Consider the following 16,586-nt stretch of genomic DNA (forward strand, 5'->3'; position numbering starts at 1 on the left):
GTCTGTATTCTGTCGAAACTGCCAGACGCGGATCGCGATTTCGATCTTTTTGGATCTCATCAGCGCGTCGCAGACAGCTCCGACAGAACACAGACCAACTTTTACCTGCTGTCTTAACAGCGCGTTTTAGAAAATACCACAAATGGCGCGGTAAACGCCATCTGTAGTACGATGCTACATTTTAGGATTACGTATGCTCCAACAAGGTCCATTTAAATATATGGATGTCTACTTGCTGAAACGAATACCGGCGTAGCTAACCTCAACGTGATAGGCACGTTACCATAATCGAATAAAATAATTCGAGGTGGTCTGTATTTTGTCGAAAATGCCAGACGCGGATCGCGATTTCGATCTTTTTGGATCTCATCAGCGCGTCGCAGAATTATTTTATTAGTAGAAAAAGGATTTTAATAAAGAGTAATGTCTAAATATCCATACTTTAATGTGTTAATTTTTCTACACATCACAGATTATGTATTTTAGTTTATTATTAGTTAGTTTATTTAAATATCAGAACATCATAAATTTTAATTTGTCTTTCTTAAATTTATTTACACTATTTTGAAGCATTGTATTTTCCTTGGCAAGAGAAACCCTAGTCTTATATAGCTTTTGTTCACAAATTTCTTGCCTTGTTCTTGGAGTAAGAAAAAGACAACAACAAGAAAAAATAAAAAAAGAACAAGAATTTCTTGAAACACGAGATGTCATATCACAATTTCCATTTGCTAAAGATCATTTGATAATGATACTGATGAGAAGTTAAAGTACACAATTTACATTTTCTTTAAGACATAGTACATATTGTAGGGTGAGGTCAGTGCCGGATCTAGTCTTTGATTAGGGTAGAGCGAGATTATCTTTCAGCGCCTTTTAGTCGACGCTTTCACTTTACATAAATATTACTTTGGCTTATGTTAAATAAATAATAATTACCAATTTTTTTAAATCAATAAATTGCAAACATCAATATTTAAATTTAAATTAAATTAAGTAGCTGTAATTATTACAGCCCTACTTCTTATTTCAAACGAATAATAGGAAGCTCTGGTTTTAACAAGAACTGCGTCCTGTGGACAAGGTCTAGCTACTTCGAATAGTTAGATTTAGCTTGGTAAAAAAATTCGTAAATCTAAGTATTTATCTAGATGCAGTCGATGCAACACTGCCCGCGTCTTTTAAAAGGTGTCAACAAAATTTTATTTTTCTCGAAAATTATTTTTTGCATTTAAATTTTTGAAGCCCTTTGCTACCTAGAATAGAGTGACCGCTCCTCTCGCTCTACCCCTAGGCCGGCGTTGGGTAAAGTTATTGTATAATAAGTATTTTTACGATGAGTGGCTACTCATACTCGTTTTCTTTTTTTTAATTTTGCAAAATAATATTTTTTAAGATGGCTAAACTGAACAAAAATAACCGACATACTTTATTCTAAGTGTCGTCATTTTTTCAAAGATAAAGTTTTAAAACAATAATTAAAACGAAGAAATAAATAGACGTGAAGAAATTTTCTTTAATTTTTTAAGTTTATTTTGTTGCATCCTGACTTTTATAAGAAGGTCTTAATTCATGAGAATTTCTTCCATGAAATGGAATAATTTGGCAATAATTTAAAAAATGTAGCAAAAACGAGTAATTCGGCAAAATACAGAAAACACAGAACCTTTTGTTATTCTGAAACATAGTTCTCTCGAATAATTCATTTTGCGAATTGATTTTTCTTTTAATAATAATTTATGATTTAATTGTTTGTATCAATATTTATAGCGTACACATNACATAAAATTATCGTATGTGTACGATAATTATCGTACGGTTCCGAACACTGGCTTATTTATTCTACCTTTGATTGAAAAATAGATAATGATATCATACGGCTATCATTTCTAATCAGACCCATTATCTATTAATATTATAAACTAATTTGGAAACTTTATTTTTCTAATAAACAAATTAATATCGGTTACAATAAACTTCTCTAGTTTAGGCCCCCTTCTTTTCTTTTTGGGTGTTTCATTTTCACCAGCCAGTAATGCTGGTGGGCGGGCAGTCCCTCCGGACTATGCCGGAAAGTAGGGCGGATGGCCCTCTTCAGCCTACTTTAAAGAATCATGGGAATGGGTGGGTGGTGGTTCGGGTGAGAAAGATGAGACGGACGAAATGAAGACAGAAGAGAGTCAAAGATTATTTGTGGAATATTACTGCCCCAGCATTTGCCTAAGTGATCCAAGGAAACCACAGAAAAACTTTAGTTTAGAGGAAAAACTGTATGTTAATGGTATTAAAGGTGTGGTAGAGTCGAAGAAGTACCAACTTACCTATAAAAAACTACATCCTTATAAAAATGCGAAAAAGTCATACAATATTACTTTTATATTCAAAATGTAATTGACACAAAATCGAAAGATTTTTGAAAGAAACAACACATTTAAAAATTCATATGCTATACCTAGGTATATAATAATACCTACCTAAACTATCTATCGTGTCATATCATCGTCATAAGGTCTTCAGTCTTCACATTTACCTAAAACTAGAACATCCGTAACTATTTCCGAACGGTAGAAATATATAGAATAGAAATTCAAGTCGAAAAATCTTGTGTCATTTTTTTAATGATACCAATAATTAACACTCTTTAGTTACCTAATTTTCTTACTCTTTATGAACTGTTAATTTTGGTTTTAATTTACCAAAAGAAGTAATTCTTAGAAAAGCCTACACATTTCTTAAAAGCAATGGCAGATTTCTAATAAGAGCAAGTAATAAATTACAGCCTCTTGGATGTTTAAACAAAAAAGAATCAAGCAGCAACAGGCAGCAGGTGATGAATCTGTTCAATTATTGTATCAGGGAAGTGATTTCAACATTGTTAGAATTAAGTTCAGATATTACTATGTGCCTACGTGTTAACAAAATCCGTAGACATAAAACAAATATACAAAATATTACGTATCTATAAACTTAAGTGAAGCTACTGAACCGTCATCGTAAATTGGTTTATGACCGCCTGCAAAAAAAAGCTGGAATTTTGCGGCAAATCAAAAGAGTGATAAAACTGTTTAGAATATTTCTCCCAACGTCGCCATTTTGTTAAATCCCAATAAAGTTACCCAAATCAATAACATAGTGTTTGAAAATGCGAATAAAGACATATATGAATGGCATAGACTTAATATTGACGTATGTCCGTCAATAATAAGCAATAAAAACGTGTCACAGTCATAAAGCTACACAGAAAAACATTGTAAATGAGGCAATAACATTTTAATAGAAAATTACAATCTCGTTTTTAACGAAGGGACAATTAAGGAGTATAAAAGATTAATTTTACATAAAAGGCATTTTGCCAATTGTTTGTTTCGGATAAAAAGTCTTCGCAACATATCAAAGATATCGATATTAATGCAACACAAACAAGTCCTTATGATAAGATAAACTGATTCTCAACAAAATTAACAAAAACTAATAAAAAGCGTCTGTCCTATTAATACATTCAGATATCAATAGTTATTGTAAATTATACATTCGCGGTACTTACACAAAAACAAATTACTATTAAATCGTAATTTTCAATTCTTAATACGTCGAGCTTCATGAAAGCGATAAAATAATTTCTATCAATACATGCGCTTAATTATTCACAAGATTAAGTATATAGATCATTATTAACTTTATTTACGGGTTTTATTTTAGTTAATCTAGTGTTTTTAATAATTTATACATGGATATATGCAGCTGTTGGAAAAATTTCTAAATCAAACAAATACTTCTCCAATTATCAATTATTGAATGTGTTGATTCGAATCTCTTTAAAATTACAATTGCACTACAAATTATTATAATCTATATTTTATTCTGTAAACAGGCCCGGAGCCAAGAATTTCTTTGAGGGAGGGAGGCTTCAGCCCCTTGAGCTTGCCCGTCCTGAACGCCAGAGAGTCGCGCAGGTGGAGATCAGTGTTCACAACCTGAAGCGAGGAAACTATCGTACCTGTAGCGTAGAATTATCGTACATGGAGCAAAATTATCGTACTTTTCAAAATAATCACTATAATTAGTAAATTACTCGTATTAATCGTGTAAAAAGACAGATCTGAACTACCCCCACCCTTTAAATTAAAAATCAATAATAGATAGAAAAATACTTAAATATAACAAGATATAGGGGGTGGAGGTATGTTAGTGGGGTNGTTTGGATGTTTAGGAGTCGATCATTACAAAACGTTTAAGTAATTCTGAATTTATAATAAAGACACCAATGCTTAACAATGAATTTTATTTATAAATACAGTAGATGGTTTAATTTAAACTCTCGAAATGCCGTAATAAACTATATTGGTTACTTCAGATTAATGATACATTACTTTTGAAATGGTAACTTATTTTTATTCTCAATAGTGATATTCACTTCTGAATTTAACACTGCGTATAACAAAAATGTTTATAGCGCTGTGAGAAAAAAGAAAAAAAAATATTCGCTAATAAAAAAACGTCTTCGTGATATTGTCTGAGAGGGTAAGAATAAAATAAATTTTGAATGCATGAAAATTATCGTACAATCTGAGTACGATAATAATATGATATCGTACATCGTACGTAGACATGAAATTATCGTATGTGTACGATAATTATCGTACGGTTCCGAACACTGGTGGAGATACGGTATCTAGCACTTGTATCCAATGCCAGAAAGACGTCATAGCCAAATCGTAAGGTGTGTACTGTAAACTTGTAAATAACTGTTTGAGGTGTCAGATCAGGTACTTAGTGTTGAATTCTAGAATTTGAGACAATGACTGAGGTAGTGACGAGTAAAGCCAAGACCAAGACCAAGTCCAAGTCTGTCCCAGGCTTGGTCTTGCTTATTCGGTCATGATCTTGTTCAAATACTTCTGGTCTTCGTCTTGGTCTTGCTGATATAGTCATGATCTTGGCCTTGGTTTTATAATATTTACTGATAAAAATAAAACTAAAATACTGATGTGCAAGGGAAGAAAAAGTAGGGAAAGAGCGAATATAAAGATAGGAGACGAAAAATTAGAAGAAGTAGTTGATTTTAGGTATCTAGGAAGTCAGATAAGTGAGGATGGAAGGAGTAGAAGGAATATAAAGCAGTGGATAGCGCAGGGTCGTGTCGCCTTTAATAAAAAGAAGTCACTTCTATGCTCGCGAACGGTTAATTTAGAAATTCGAAAAAGGTTGTTAAAGGTGTATGTTTGGAGCACGGCGTTGTACGGGTGCGAAACATGGACAGTGGGAGCGGCGGAAAAGAAAAGGTTAGAAGCGTTCGAAATGTGGTGTTATAGGCGGATGATGAGGATATCGTGGGTAGAAAAGGTTAGAAATGAAGAGGTATTGGAAAGAATAGGAGAACAGAGGACTCTATGGAAGTCAATAAAAAATAGGCGAGATAGGTTGGTAGGACACCTTCTCAGGCATGAAGGTCTAGTCAGAGACATATTAGAGGCAGAAACAGGAGTTAGGAGGGGTAGAGGTAGACCTAGATTAGATTACTGTTCGCAAATAGTTAAGGATGTGGGTTGTTCTAGTTTTAGGGAAATGCGAAGTTTAGCTCAGGATAGGAAAGAGTGGAGGTACGTGTCCAACCAGTCTTAGGACTGATGACCTTATGATGATGATGATGACTGATACTTACGTTTTTCCTAATAATTGTTCATAGCACAATTTTTTCTATTTACCGACACGGTAATTGTCTTAAATGCTGAAATTTTCTGTCATACTTTTAAAGAAAATTACTTTTAAAGAAAATAGTGTCGATAGTTGGGAGAGTTACGAAGAGAACTTACCCTTCTTCCAATGCATAAATTGACCCTTCCTCCAACGCATAAATTGACCTTTTACCGAACAAAATAGTAATTTTTTTATTATTTTAATTTAGAAATTCGAAAAAGATTGTTGAAGATGTATGTTTGGAGGGCGGCGCTGTACGGATGCGAAATATGGACGGAATAGGAAAGGTCAAAGCGTTCGAAATGTGGTGTTACAGGCGAATGATGAGGATACCGTAGATAGAGAAGGTTAGAAATGATAAAATATTAGAAAGAATATGAGAACAGAGGACTCTATGGATGTCAATAGGAAATAGGCGAGATAGGCTGGTAGGACACCTTCTTAGGCACGAAGATCTAGTCAGAAACAAATTAGAGGCACAAACGGGAGTTAAGAGGCATAGAGATAGACCTAGATTAGATGTTCGCAAATAGTTAAGGATGTGGGTTATTCTAGTGTTAGGAAAATGCGAAGATTAGCTCAAGATAGGAAAGAGTAGAGATGCGTGTCCAACAGTCTTAGGACTGACTACCTTATAATGATGATGATTAAAATCTGATAAAGTAAACTGAAAGAAATATTTTGTTTCAAAAAAAATATATTAAAATCGCTTCAAATAAATTAACTCATAAATCCACCTGAAGTAATAATTATTCATTTAGTCTAGCGTATTCAGCCTTGGTCTTGTTTGTTGGATCTTGGTTCTAGTCTTAGTCTTCGTCTCGCTGGTATAAACAAAACAACCGATCTCAATGTATGATAGAAAGAAACCTCGCCTGCTACACTCATCACAGGGGGTGTGACTTCTTCCTCAAGCATGCAACGGGTGATGAAGATCGGTGCTACGGACTGCTCTGGGACCCCAGACGGAAAATCTTCCTGCCACATTGAATTTGGATTCGTAGTGGTAGTGCTGGGCTAGAGGTGGGTTACCTCGATGGGCGATCATCTGCTCGTTTACCAAGATCCTTAGACTGGTAGGGATTAGGTAGATCCTACACGCACCAGATGATTTTAGGGCGGCGTCTTGCTCACTTTTTAGATATAAACCTGGTAGCGGAGACCTCGGCCTGAAGGTATCTTCATCCCCCGTCCAAAGGGGCAATAGTGGGTAAACCGCAAATTAGAAATCATCATGTCAATCTAAATAATCCGAGGGCGACCCCTTAAGTCAGTGGTTCCTAACCTTTTAAATATTGTTACTCCTGTGACCTATTAAGAAAACCCTGACCTTAAAATGTTATCAATACAAACAACACAAGCCAATACAAATATCTTTAATAATCACAAATTGCACATCAGACTTACAATTTTATATATCTAAACAATAAATTAAGCAAAAATAGTTAGTGTGATGTTTGGTTTTATTTTGCATTTTTCAAGTTTTTTTTATTTTAGCTTTAATTTCGCTTAAAGCGCATCCTAAATCATGTTCCACTTTTAGAAAGATTCTGGTCTTTATTTTCAGTGTAACCAAAGCTGAAAAACCATTCTCACATCTAAAGGTGGTGGCAAAGGCTATAAGCATTTTTAAAGCTCCGTTAGCAAGAGCAAGATATTCGGCATCAACTTTTCGCCAAAATGTGCTAAGATCATAATTTTGAAATTCTACTCTGCAAGTAGTATTCTGGCGTAGTCCAAGATATTCCACTTTGGCAGCTACGTCTTCGTTTTTAATAATGTTATCATCCGTAGTAAATTGTCTTAATATCTAAGAAATGGACTGACGATTATCCATATCCGGAAAATATTACTTCAGTAAGTTTATTGCTGCAGATAAATGCCGAACCATGTATGTAGATGTAAAATCTTATGGAAATAAGGGAACTAAGCTTCTGTTTAGATACGTTGACAATAAAAAAGTATGAAATTGTGGAAAACGAATCCCAAGAAGTCCTCTAGGAAAAATATGCCGCCTATGTATGTATAACAATAATGATTGAGTCCACAATAACTTCGACCCAATGAAATATTTGCAGTAGAATCAACTAAGTACTTTTAACCAAAACTTTTTATTGTTCTATTATTGCGATGAAATTGTAAAAACTAAAAAGCTTAATCTATTTAGTTTGTAGGGTTGTTGATTGATAACATGATTGTTTAGAAAAGTAATTGGAGACTCGAGACAATTGACGTTCAATTTGTTTATCAAGTTTATTTATTAATAAAACTGAGTTCAAATTTCCTCCATGAGCTATAGGTGCAAGTACCTAAATGCCCCCCCCCCCTTGGAAACGACTGAATGTGGTCGTTAGGAGAAACAGATGAAACGGACGAAATGAAGTTTTATCTAAAGAAATGATCCAAGGATACCACAGAAAAACTGGAGACTAGGACAGGAAAATTTAGCCGGTGTTATGAAATGATCCTACCTTTAGGTCATGCCGTTCTTGATTATTAATCGATTCTTGTGGCATGTTTTGTTACTCTCATGTACTACTCAAGTAATCACGTAATATTTAATATTTATTTAATATTCAAAAAGCTATTACTGTAAATAAAAATAAGTTAGATCCTTGCAGACGTAAAAGGCAAAATAGAAAAATCAAAAGATCAGAATTTTAAAAGATTAATATTGTAGTGATTGCAAAGCAACCTATATTAGCCAATCGGACAGAAAGTCAACAGAAACCTTAACAGCTTAGATTTAGATAATAGTTTGATTTTTGAAAAGTTGGATCTCTTAAAAATCTATGAGAAAAAAATCCTTTAATCCTTATTAAAAATTCTTTGATGTTTGTTAAACTAGGACCCTAACAATTTCTATGAACGTAGATTGTATAAATTCTTAAAGTGACCACACAACTATTAGCTCAATATTAGTTGAAACAATAATTGCAGAATGTTTGCTACATTAATATAAACAGTAAAGCAATTTAATATTTTTAATTTTTATTCACAAGTTTTAAATAAACTGTAAATGCAATTTTTTCCATAAACTTACCTTATAACTCACAAATTTTCACCTTATTCATGTTATTCAGTTAACGTGAATATGACAACTTTAGCATATCGCCCTAATTATAATAATGTCCACAAATGCGACCATAGAACTATCCGAAACATTTCATATTGGACATACGTAAAAACAACTCGATCAAGGAATAAAGGTTGTTCATACAGAAATTAAGCAATCAAAGCATTAACTGATTATTTTACATTTTATTACTGTTATTGCTTATTACTCTCTATTAAAATTTTTGTATTTAATAAAGATATAAAACCAAAAAAAAATTAGGGCAGTTGTAAACCTTGTAAATCTTTTAAATTAAACCAAAGGAATTTAAAGTTTCAGGTAACTCGTTAAAAAATACTCATTTACCAAATTCGACCAAACTTTTTGAAGTTTTTCGTTATAGGATACTAGATTACTAAGTTACTCTAGCAATGCTAAAATTTACTTTTCGTTTTTTTCAACTTATGTATAGATATTCGAACCAACATAAACTCGATTAAGAAACTTCTCCCCAAGATTAAGATAGAGCTTGATAGTAAGGTGTTCCAAAATCGAAAGGTCATACCTATACCTACTTCTTTAATTTCGGTACCAGGAATTTTTCAAAATTTCGAGTAGGTTATGATTGTTGATGTGCATTTTGAAACAACTAGCGCACACTAAGGAACAAGGGAAAATAGGAGAAATAGCACCAGCGTTCGAAAATAAATAGTAAAAAGATTTGAAACGCATTAGTTTCTTCAACACCTGCAATTTTATCGTCGTTTCACCACGTTTTTAATGTATTAGAATTCTTCAATCACTTTAACTTCAGGAGATGCAATACCACTCATTTTAATCTCTATCGACGCCCTTGGTGCAAATTAAAATTTCTATATGTATAAATAGTCAACTTCATCCAACAAAATGCACTCGATCCACAACATATATATGTTTTATTGTAACCCACGCTAATTTACTATCAAGACGTATACAGATATATAGAAGATACACATCAAAATCAGAGTAACTTTCGGCGTGGATATAGAGGAAAAAGGGATTCATCATCATAAGGTTGTCAATCCTAAGACTGGTTGGTAACGCAACTCCACTCTTTCCTATCCTGAGCTAATCTTCCCCAAAACTAGAACAGCTCACATCCTTAACTATTTGCGAACAGTAATCTAATCTTCCTCTACCCCTCCTAACTCCCGTTTTTGCCTCTAATATGTCTCTGACTAGACCTTCATGCCTGAGAAGGTGTCCTACTAACCTATCATACTTATTTCTTATTAACTTCCATAGGGTCCTCTGTTTTCCTATTCTTTCAAATATCTCTTCATTTTTCACCTTCTCTATGCGCAGTATCCTCATCATTCGCCTGCAACATCACATTTTGAACGTTTCTAACCTTTTCTTTTCCGTCCATGTTTCGCACTCGTACAGCGCCGACCTCCAAACAAACACCTTTAACAATCTTTTTCGAATTTCTAAATTAATCGTTCACAAGCATAGAAGTGACTTCTTTTAAGTGCAGCCGACTCGATCCTGCGCTATCCTCCGCTTTATGTCCCTACTACTCCTTCCGTCCTGACTTATCTGACTTCCTAGATACCTAAAATAACCACTTTTTCTAATTTTTCGCCTCTTATCTTTATATTCGCTCTTTCCCTACTTTTTCTTCCTTTGCGTACCCGTACTTTTGTTTTACTTTTATTTATTTTCATACAATACTGTTTTGTCAATACCGCCCCCTTTTCATTTAAAGCTATTTCTAACTCCTCCTTGCTAGACGCTAATACTGCTGTACTATCTGCAAATCTAAGCCTACTAATCTTTTGCAGTTACAGTTGTCCTGTCTTTAATGATGTTGATCGCGTTTTCGATGTCTAGATTAAAAACTAGCGGTAACAGTGATGAAGGGATTAGCATCTTTAAATTTGCAGATGATGCAGGCGAATTGAGAACCGAACAGAGGAACTTTATATTACGTGTAATTATCATAGGGTGATTTCATCTTTTGAAAAATACGACGTGCTAAAGGGAAATCCATGCATATACACCTTCAGTCATCTTTTTTTCAAAAAATAATAAAGTAGTATATGTCCAGTAAATGCAGTTTGAAGCTTTACACTTTGTTCAAGAGATTGTGAGAACAGACGGCGCTATAAAAGTCAATATGAAAATGGAGAGGTAGGATGATAGAACATCTTCCAAATTCCAAGACAGGAGGGGCCAATTGGAGACATATTAGATACAGAAGAAGGGGTAAAGAGCAGAGGACGACCTAGATAAGATTACTGTTAGTTAATTATATGGGGAAATGAGACAATCAACCTAGAAGAAGAAAAGGTGTTTATAAACCATAAAGGTCTATTCTGACTACTTGATTTTATCCTTCCTTGTCTTTTTAACATTTTGGAAATTAAATTTTCACAGACGTTTACCAGGTTAGTCATTCTTGTACGCTGTCTATCGCAGAATATACATCATCTATTGCATGTAGGTAATAGACATTGATGAAAAAGCTTCCTTTTTTAACAATAAAAAATCACATTGTCCAGGTATCGACCCCCCCCCCAACCCAATTAATATGGCTAAGAATAATCTTTTACCAGAACCCTCTTCCCTTAAAGACCCATATGGTTTATGACAGCGGCAAAAAGTGAATATGAATACCCAAACAGCGTTTTAGATTGCAGTTCTGTTTCAGCTGAGCATTGTGGACATTAATAGGATTACAAAACACCAGCAAACCTATTGACGAATTAAACCAGAGCGGCAATTTGTTCAATTGCCCTAAGAATATAAAATTGGTTTTAATGTAAAATAGCACGATTAATTATTAAAAACAGTGACTCTTATAAAGCACATTAAATTATATTATGTATATATATACGTAAAAAAATATATAAAGATAGATAAAGCAGATAAATTTAAATTAACATACTAAATTTTGTCATTACTTTGCTTTACTAACAGCTGATTTCGCAGCTTTGTCTAAGTCATTTTCTGCTTCAATTTTCAATCCTGATTGAGAAATAATTTTACTAGCAGCTTCGGCGTTGGTACCTTGAAGACGACAAACAATGGGTTGAGACATTTTAAGTTCTTTCATGGCTGCAACGATTCCTTCTGCTATAATATCACATCTCATGATACCACCAAAAATATTGACGTAAATACATTTTACTTTTGGATCAGTTGTAATAATTTTAAATGCTTCTGTAACTGCTTCTTTTGTGGCACCACCACCAACATCTAAAAAGTTGGCTGGTACACCACCGTGCAAAGTAATTATATCCATGGTAGCCATTGCAAGTCCAGCTCCATTGACCATGCAGCCAATGCTGCCATCTAAAGCGATATAATTCAAGTCGTACTTGGCCGCTTGCACTTCTCTCATATCTTCCTGACTCCAATCTCTCTTGCTAAACAGATCTTTTTGTCGGTAAAACGCAGTGTCGTCGAAATTGAATTTGGCATCCAAAGCGTAATATTTACCCTCTTTATCTTCCGCATAAGGGTTAATTTCAATTAAAAGGGCGTCTTTCTCTTTGAAAAGCTTGTACATGTTATCAAGCAATTTCAAAGTTGAATCCATTTGTTTTTCTAAACCTAATTTCTTAATCACTTTTTCTGCTTGGCTCTTCTGAAGTCCTTTTGCGTAATCAATTGGTTCGTACATAATAGCACCAGGATTTTTGGCTGCAACTTCTTCAATTTCCACACCACCTTCCGAAGATGCTATAATTACCGGTCCATTAAATGAACGTTCCATCATTACTGCAATATAATATTCTTTCTTTTGATATTTCCTCTCAGTGACCATGACTTTATTACATATTCGTCCGGCTGCCCCAGTCTGTTTAGTAACTAATAATTGGCCCAGCATCTTCTCGGCTGCTGCTGCAACTTCGTCAGGGCTTTTGACCAGTTGTACTCCACCTTTGTATCCGTTTTTAAACGTACCTTTGCCTCGTCCACCAGTTAGTACCTGAGCTTTTACAACAAGATCGTTAGTTTTCAGACCTTGAGCAATTTTTTTTGCTTCATCCTTAGTTGTCGCCACCCCAAAATTGGGAACTGGTATTCCATACTCACGTAATAGTGTATAACTGATGTGCTCATGAACGTTTAAATTTCGGATTTGGTAACAAAGTGGTCCTAACTTTTTTTGTAAAAATACAGGAATCGTTTTAGATAGTAAAGAAACGGAAATTTTCTTTACTTGCTGTCCAATCATTTCTAACTTTATTAAACAAAAAAGTATTACCCAAAAAATAATTTACTTTTTAAAATACGATATTTGATATAAATGATTGACGACTTTGACAGTAAATAACGTTTTTCAAATGTTTAGTGCGTTTGTACGAAACAATAGAAATAATGATGCTCTACTTGAATTTCTATACAAGATTCCTCTCTAAGTTAACAATTCGTATGAATATATGACTTTATATCGTGAAGTTGTTAAAACTAAAGATTTTTTCATGTCTATTTAAGCAAAATTGCTTTTTTTCTTATGAGCAGTTGGGTATATACACAAGATGAAAAATTTTTACCACGGACGGTAGTAGTAATCCTATTTAAAATTAGCTTGGAAACATTATATTATCAAGACAAAATAATTCATTTTATATTGGAACAAAAAAGAATCTAAGATGATGACAAAGTTTAAGAAAAAATGCTGTGTAAAAGCATCTGAGAGCAATGACGGTTTTCCAATGCGTAGTTTCATCTCTATTTTCAAACATCTTCGTTCGCATATATATGTTGTTTATTGATGCTGTTTTTCTTCATTCTTTATACAAACAGTACCCAATAATGGTTTGGATGTTTAGGAGTCGATCATTACAAAACGTTTAAGTAATTCTGAATTTATAATAAAGACACCAATGCTTAACAATGAATTTTATTTATAAATACAGTAGATGGTTTAATTTAAACTCTCGAAATGCCGTAATAAACTATATTGGTTACTTCAGATTAATGATACATTACTTTTGAAATGGTAACTTATTTTTATTCTCAATAGTGATATTCATTTCTTACCGGTCTAAAAATGAAACAAATATCGCAAATTATTAAAAAATAAAAAAGTTCTTACAATAAAAAAATTATTACATAAAAAGAACATTAAGCTTATGAAATAAACAAAAACAATTATAACAGCGAAAATCTTTCATGTAAAGACACACCGGTGTATCCCACACCTTCAACATAAATAGGTTCACATGGTATATTCAAAGGGGCTCTAACACCGCAGCTCCTCTGTAAAAACTTTATTTCTGCTTGAAGTTTTGGGTTTAAGCATCCCAGAGGATTATGTCTAGCTATTCCAGAAGAGCTAGTGTCAAATCTAGGAGAGTTTTTATTATTAGTCACTTGCACTGTTAAATTTGTAGGTTTCAAGGGGGTAATAGGACGAGTTCTTTGCAGCCGAATCTTATTAGAGGGCCTGGTTGAAACAATTTGTTGGCCGTCAACCATATTTTGACGCTGTAGAATTTGCTGTTCTCTAATTTTCTGAATCCTACCTTGAACACTAAATAAACGACGAACTCCTGTATTTGATCTTTGAAAGCGGTTTTTTGATTTGATTATTCTGTTGTTGTTAAAGATAAGTGGAGCTCTATATAGGCGCACTTTTTTACCCAATCTAGCATGCACTGGTTTCTTAATCTCTTGGTTAGTAATAACAGTAGTCCTGGTTAACGGACTTTGTCCTGGTTCTCCATAATATAATGCCTGTGCAATCCTTTTCTTTTCAGTATTTTTTTCCAGAGTTTTCAAATTTTCCTGTATTTTTTTCGTTTTAGTAACAATCCCTACGTCTGCTAAAAAAATAATAAATAAAANTTTCTCTTAAAATTATTATATATATTATTAAAAACACGGGGTAATAAAAGAAAATTCAGGGCACATTTGCAATAATTAAATTAAGATTATGTATGTAATGTTTTACCACTGACTAAAAAATTGAGAAAACTGTTGCTAAGTCATTATTAATCAGACAATTTATTTTATTAATTAATAAGGCCTTTGGAGAATATGGAAATTATTTTGCACTTTTGTTTAATTAAACGTATTTCTACATCTTTCTGAAGAAAAAGTTTTTCGGGGCAATAACAGTTATTACGAAATATTTTGCATTCTACAGTATGTCAAGAAACTGATTTATTAGTCATTTCTATTGAATGTAATATTCTAGGTGCATTAATGTTGTGGTAAGCAAAGCCTGAAGAAATATGTAAATAATTTTATAGCTAAGGTGCAATAAAGATAATTATATTAAATCAATAATGTTTTTATGTTCTATTTATGTATTTGCTCCTAACTAAATTAACACTTTTTGAATTGAAATTAATACAGCAGCTCTAATAATGTATATTACTAAGTACACAGTCGGTACTCTAGGTTGGAATAACTTTATTTTTAATTTTACCTTTAGGCCTTCTTAAGGTCACTGATTTTGGAGTAGAAGTTACAGTATTCTTCAAAATACCTGAAAGAAAATATATTAACACCAACTAATTCATAATGTAGTAATATACCTAATTTAATAAAACAATTTAAAACCCATAGTTATTATATATAAAATTTAAACTAAACCTAGGCCAAAATAATTTTCAATACCTTTTGGCGGCTCAGAAATAGCTCTAGCTGCAGGTCTTATTCTTCGTAATCTAACCTGCTTTCCTGGCCCTAAAACAGATGTAAAATTAAAAAAATTTGTTTATTTAACTGTACCTAGCTATGTAGGTTCCCTCACTTTATTTTTATCTGTTTCGTAAAATAGGAAGCAATAATTAAAAAAAAATTACCCATTGCTGTTTGAAAATCCTGAAGCATTGCAAACAAACCGTGTTTATTTTGACTTTAACAGGTATTACAGGACAATTAATTAATTTATAAAGAGCTATTGGATGGTACACTTATACTACACAAACAACTCAAAAAATTGTAAAATTTCCAGGCCTTTTTGACTTCGTTTTAACCATTTCACCAACTTTAGCCACTTTTGACCATAGAATTTTGCTCTTGACGTTTGCAATTTGGTTATATTCTTATAGTTCAGCAATCATAGATACTCTAATAAGAAGTAAATATTAAGATGAGTTCTTGAAACACAAGCCAACATACTATTTAGGACTTTCGCAATAGATGGCAGGTCGAGGTAATAAGCTGACAATAAAAGTCTGTATTCTACTCAGATGGTGATTAAAACTAAAATGTATAAAATAAAACAGTTAACAAACGAACATTTTTAAAAACAAGCTATTGTTTTTAAATGATTCGGAAAATAAAAAATTATTTCTAAATAAAAGTATTAAGAGGCGTTTAACTGACGATTATTATATAGAGCTATTAGTGGTTGACTTTTCAATGCCTTTTTGATAATTACTTTATTTATTTTACACTTTTTAGTTCAAATGAAACTAAAGGTTTGTTTTAATTAACTAGAACTCATGCTGTCTATTGAGCGATATCACCATCAAGAAAAAAAATAACTTGAAGTGTTGATTTTTTTAAATCATATGATTATGATAACGTTTAGAATAAATTTTTGATGTTTTTTTTCAAAGGGGCATTTTATGTTATTATCAAAAACTTGAAATTAATAATGTTTGAGCAAACAAATACCTGATTTTCAAATTCATTGCAAAATAATATACAGGGTGATCCATTTGAAACAACAAAATTGATAACCATGTGCAACTGAACCGGAGGAGTTATGTTTACCATTCCATTGGGGTTATATCTCTTGATATACGTCATAGCCCCATTTAAAGGATTCGTACCGTATATAATGTTAATTTTTATTTTAAGTATTTTAATAAATATAAAATAT

General features: G+C 32.9%; 2 protein-coding genes across 3 annotated transcripts; both read right to left on the bottom strand.

The window, feature by feature from the left end:
* Positions 1-11,626: 11,626 nt before the first annotated feature.
* On the bottom strand, positions 11,627-13,068 carry LOC108742736 (succinate--CoA ligase [ADP-forming] subunit beta, mitochondrial-like). Its single transcript, XM_018478038.1, has one exon. It carries the CDS (start codon positions 12,975-12,977, stop codon positions 11,694-11,696), a length of 1,284 nt encoding a protein of 427 aa, XP_018333540.1. The 5' UTR covers positions 12,978-13,068; the 3' UTR covers positions 11,627-11,693.
* Positions 13,069-13,630: 562 nt separating this feature from the next.
* Positions 13,631-15,791, bottom strand: LOC112905750. Of its 2 annotated transcripts, none has more exons than XM_025978786.1 (4): positions 15,559-15,791; positions 15,371-15,439; positions 15,180-15,239; positions 13,631-14,568 (listed from the first exon to the last, which is right to left on the bottom strand). In XM_025978786.1, exons 1-4 carry the CDS (start codon positions 15,584-15,586, stop codon positions 13,898-13,900), a joined length of 828 nt encoding a protein of 275 aa, XP_025834571.1. In that variant the 5' UTR covers positions 15,587-15,791; the 3' UTR covers positions 13,631-13,897. The 2 variants fall into 2 exon arrangements, with proteins under 2 accessions (XP_025834571.1, XP_025834570.1); XM_025978785.1 differs by having other exon boundaries at positions 13,631-14,571; positions 15,559-15,790.
* Between the last annotated feature and the right edge of the window lie 795 nt (positions 15,792-16,586).

Source organism: Agrilus planipennis, unplaced genomic scaffold (genome assembly GCF_000699045.2).
Source record: "Agrilus planipennis isolate EAB-ADULT unplaced genomic scaffold, Apla_2.0 scaffold366, whole genome shotgun sequence".
In the NCBI taxonomy this organism is placed as follows: Eukaryota; Metazoa; Arthropoda; class Insecta; order Coleoptera; family Buprestidae; genus Agrilus; species Agrilus planipennis.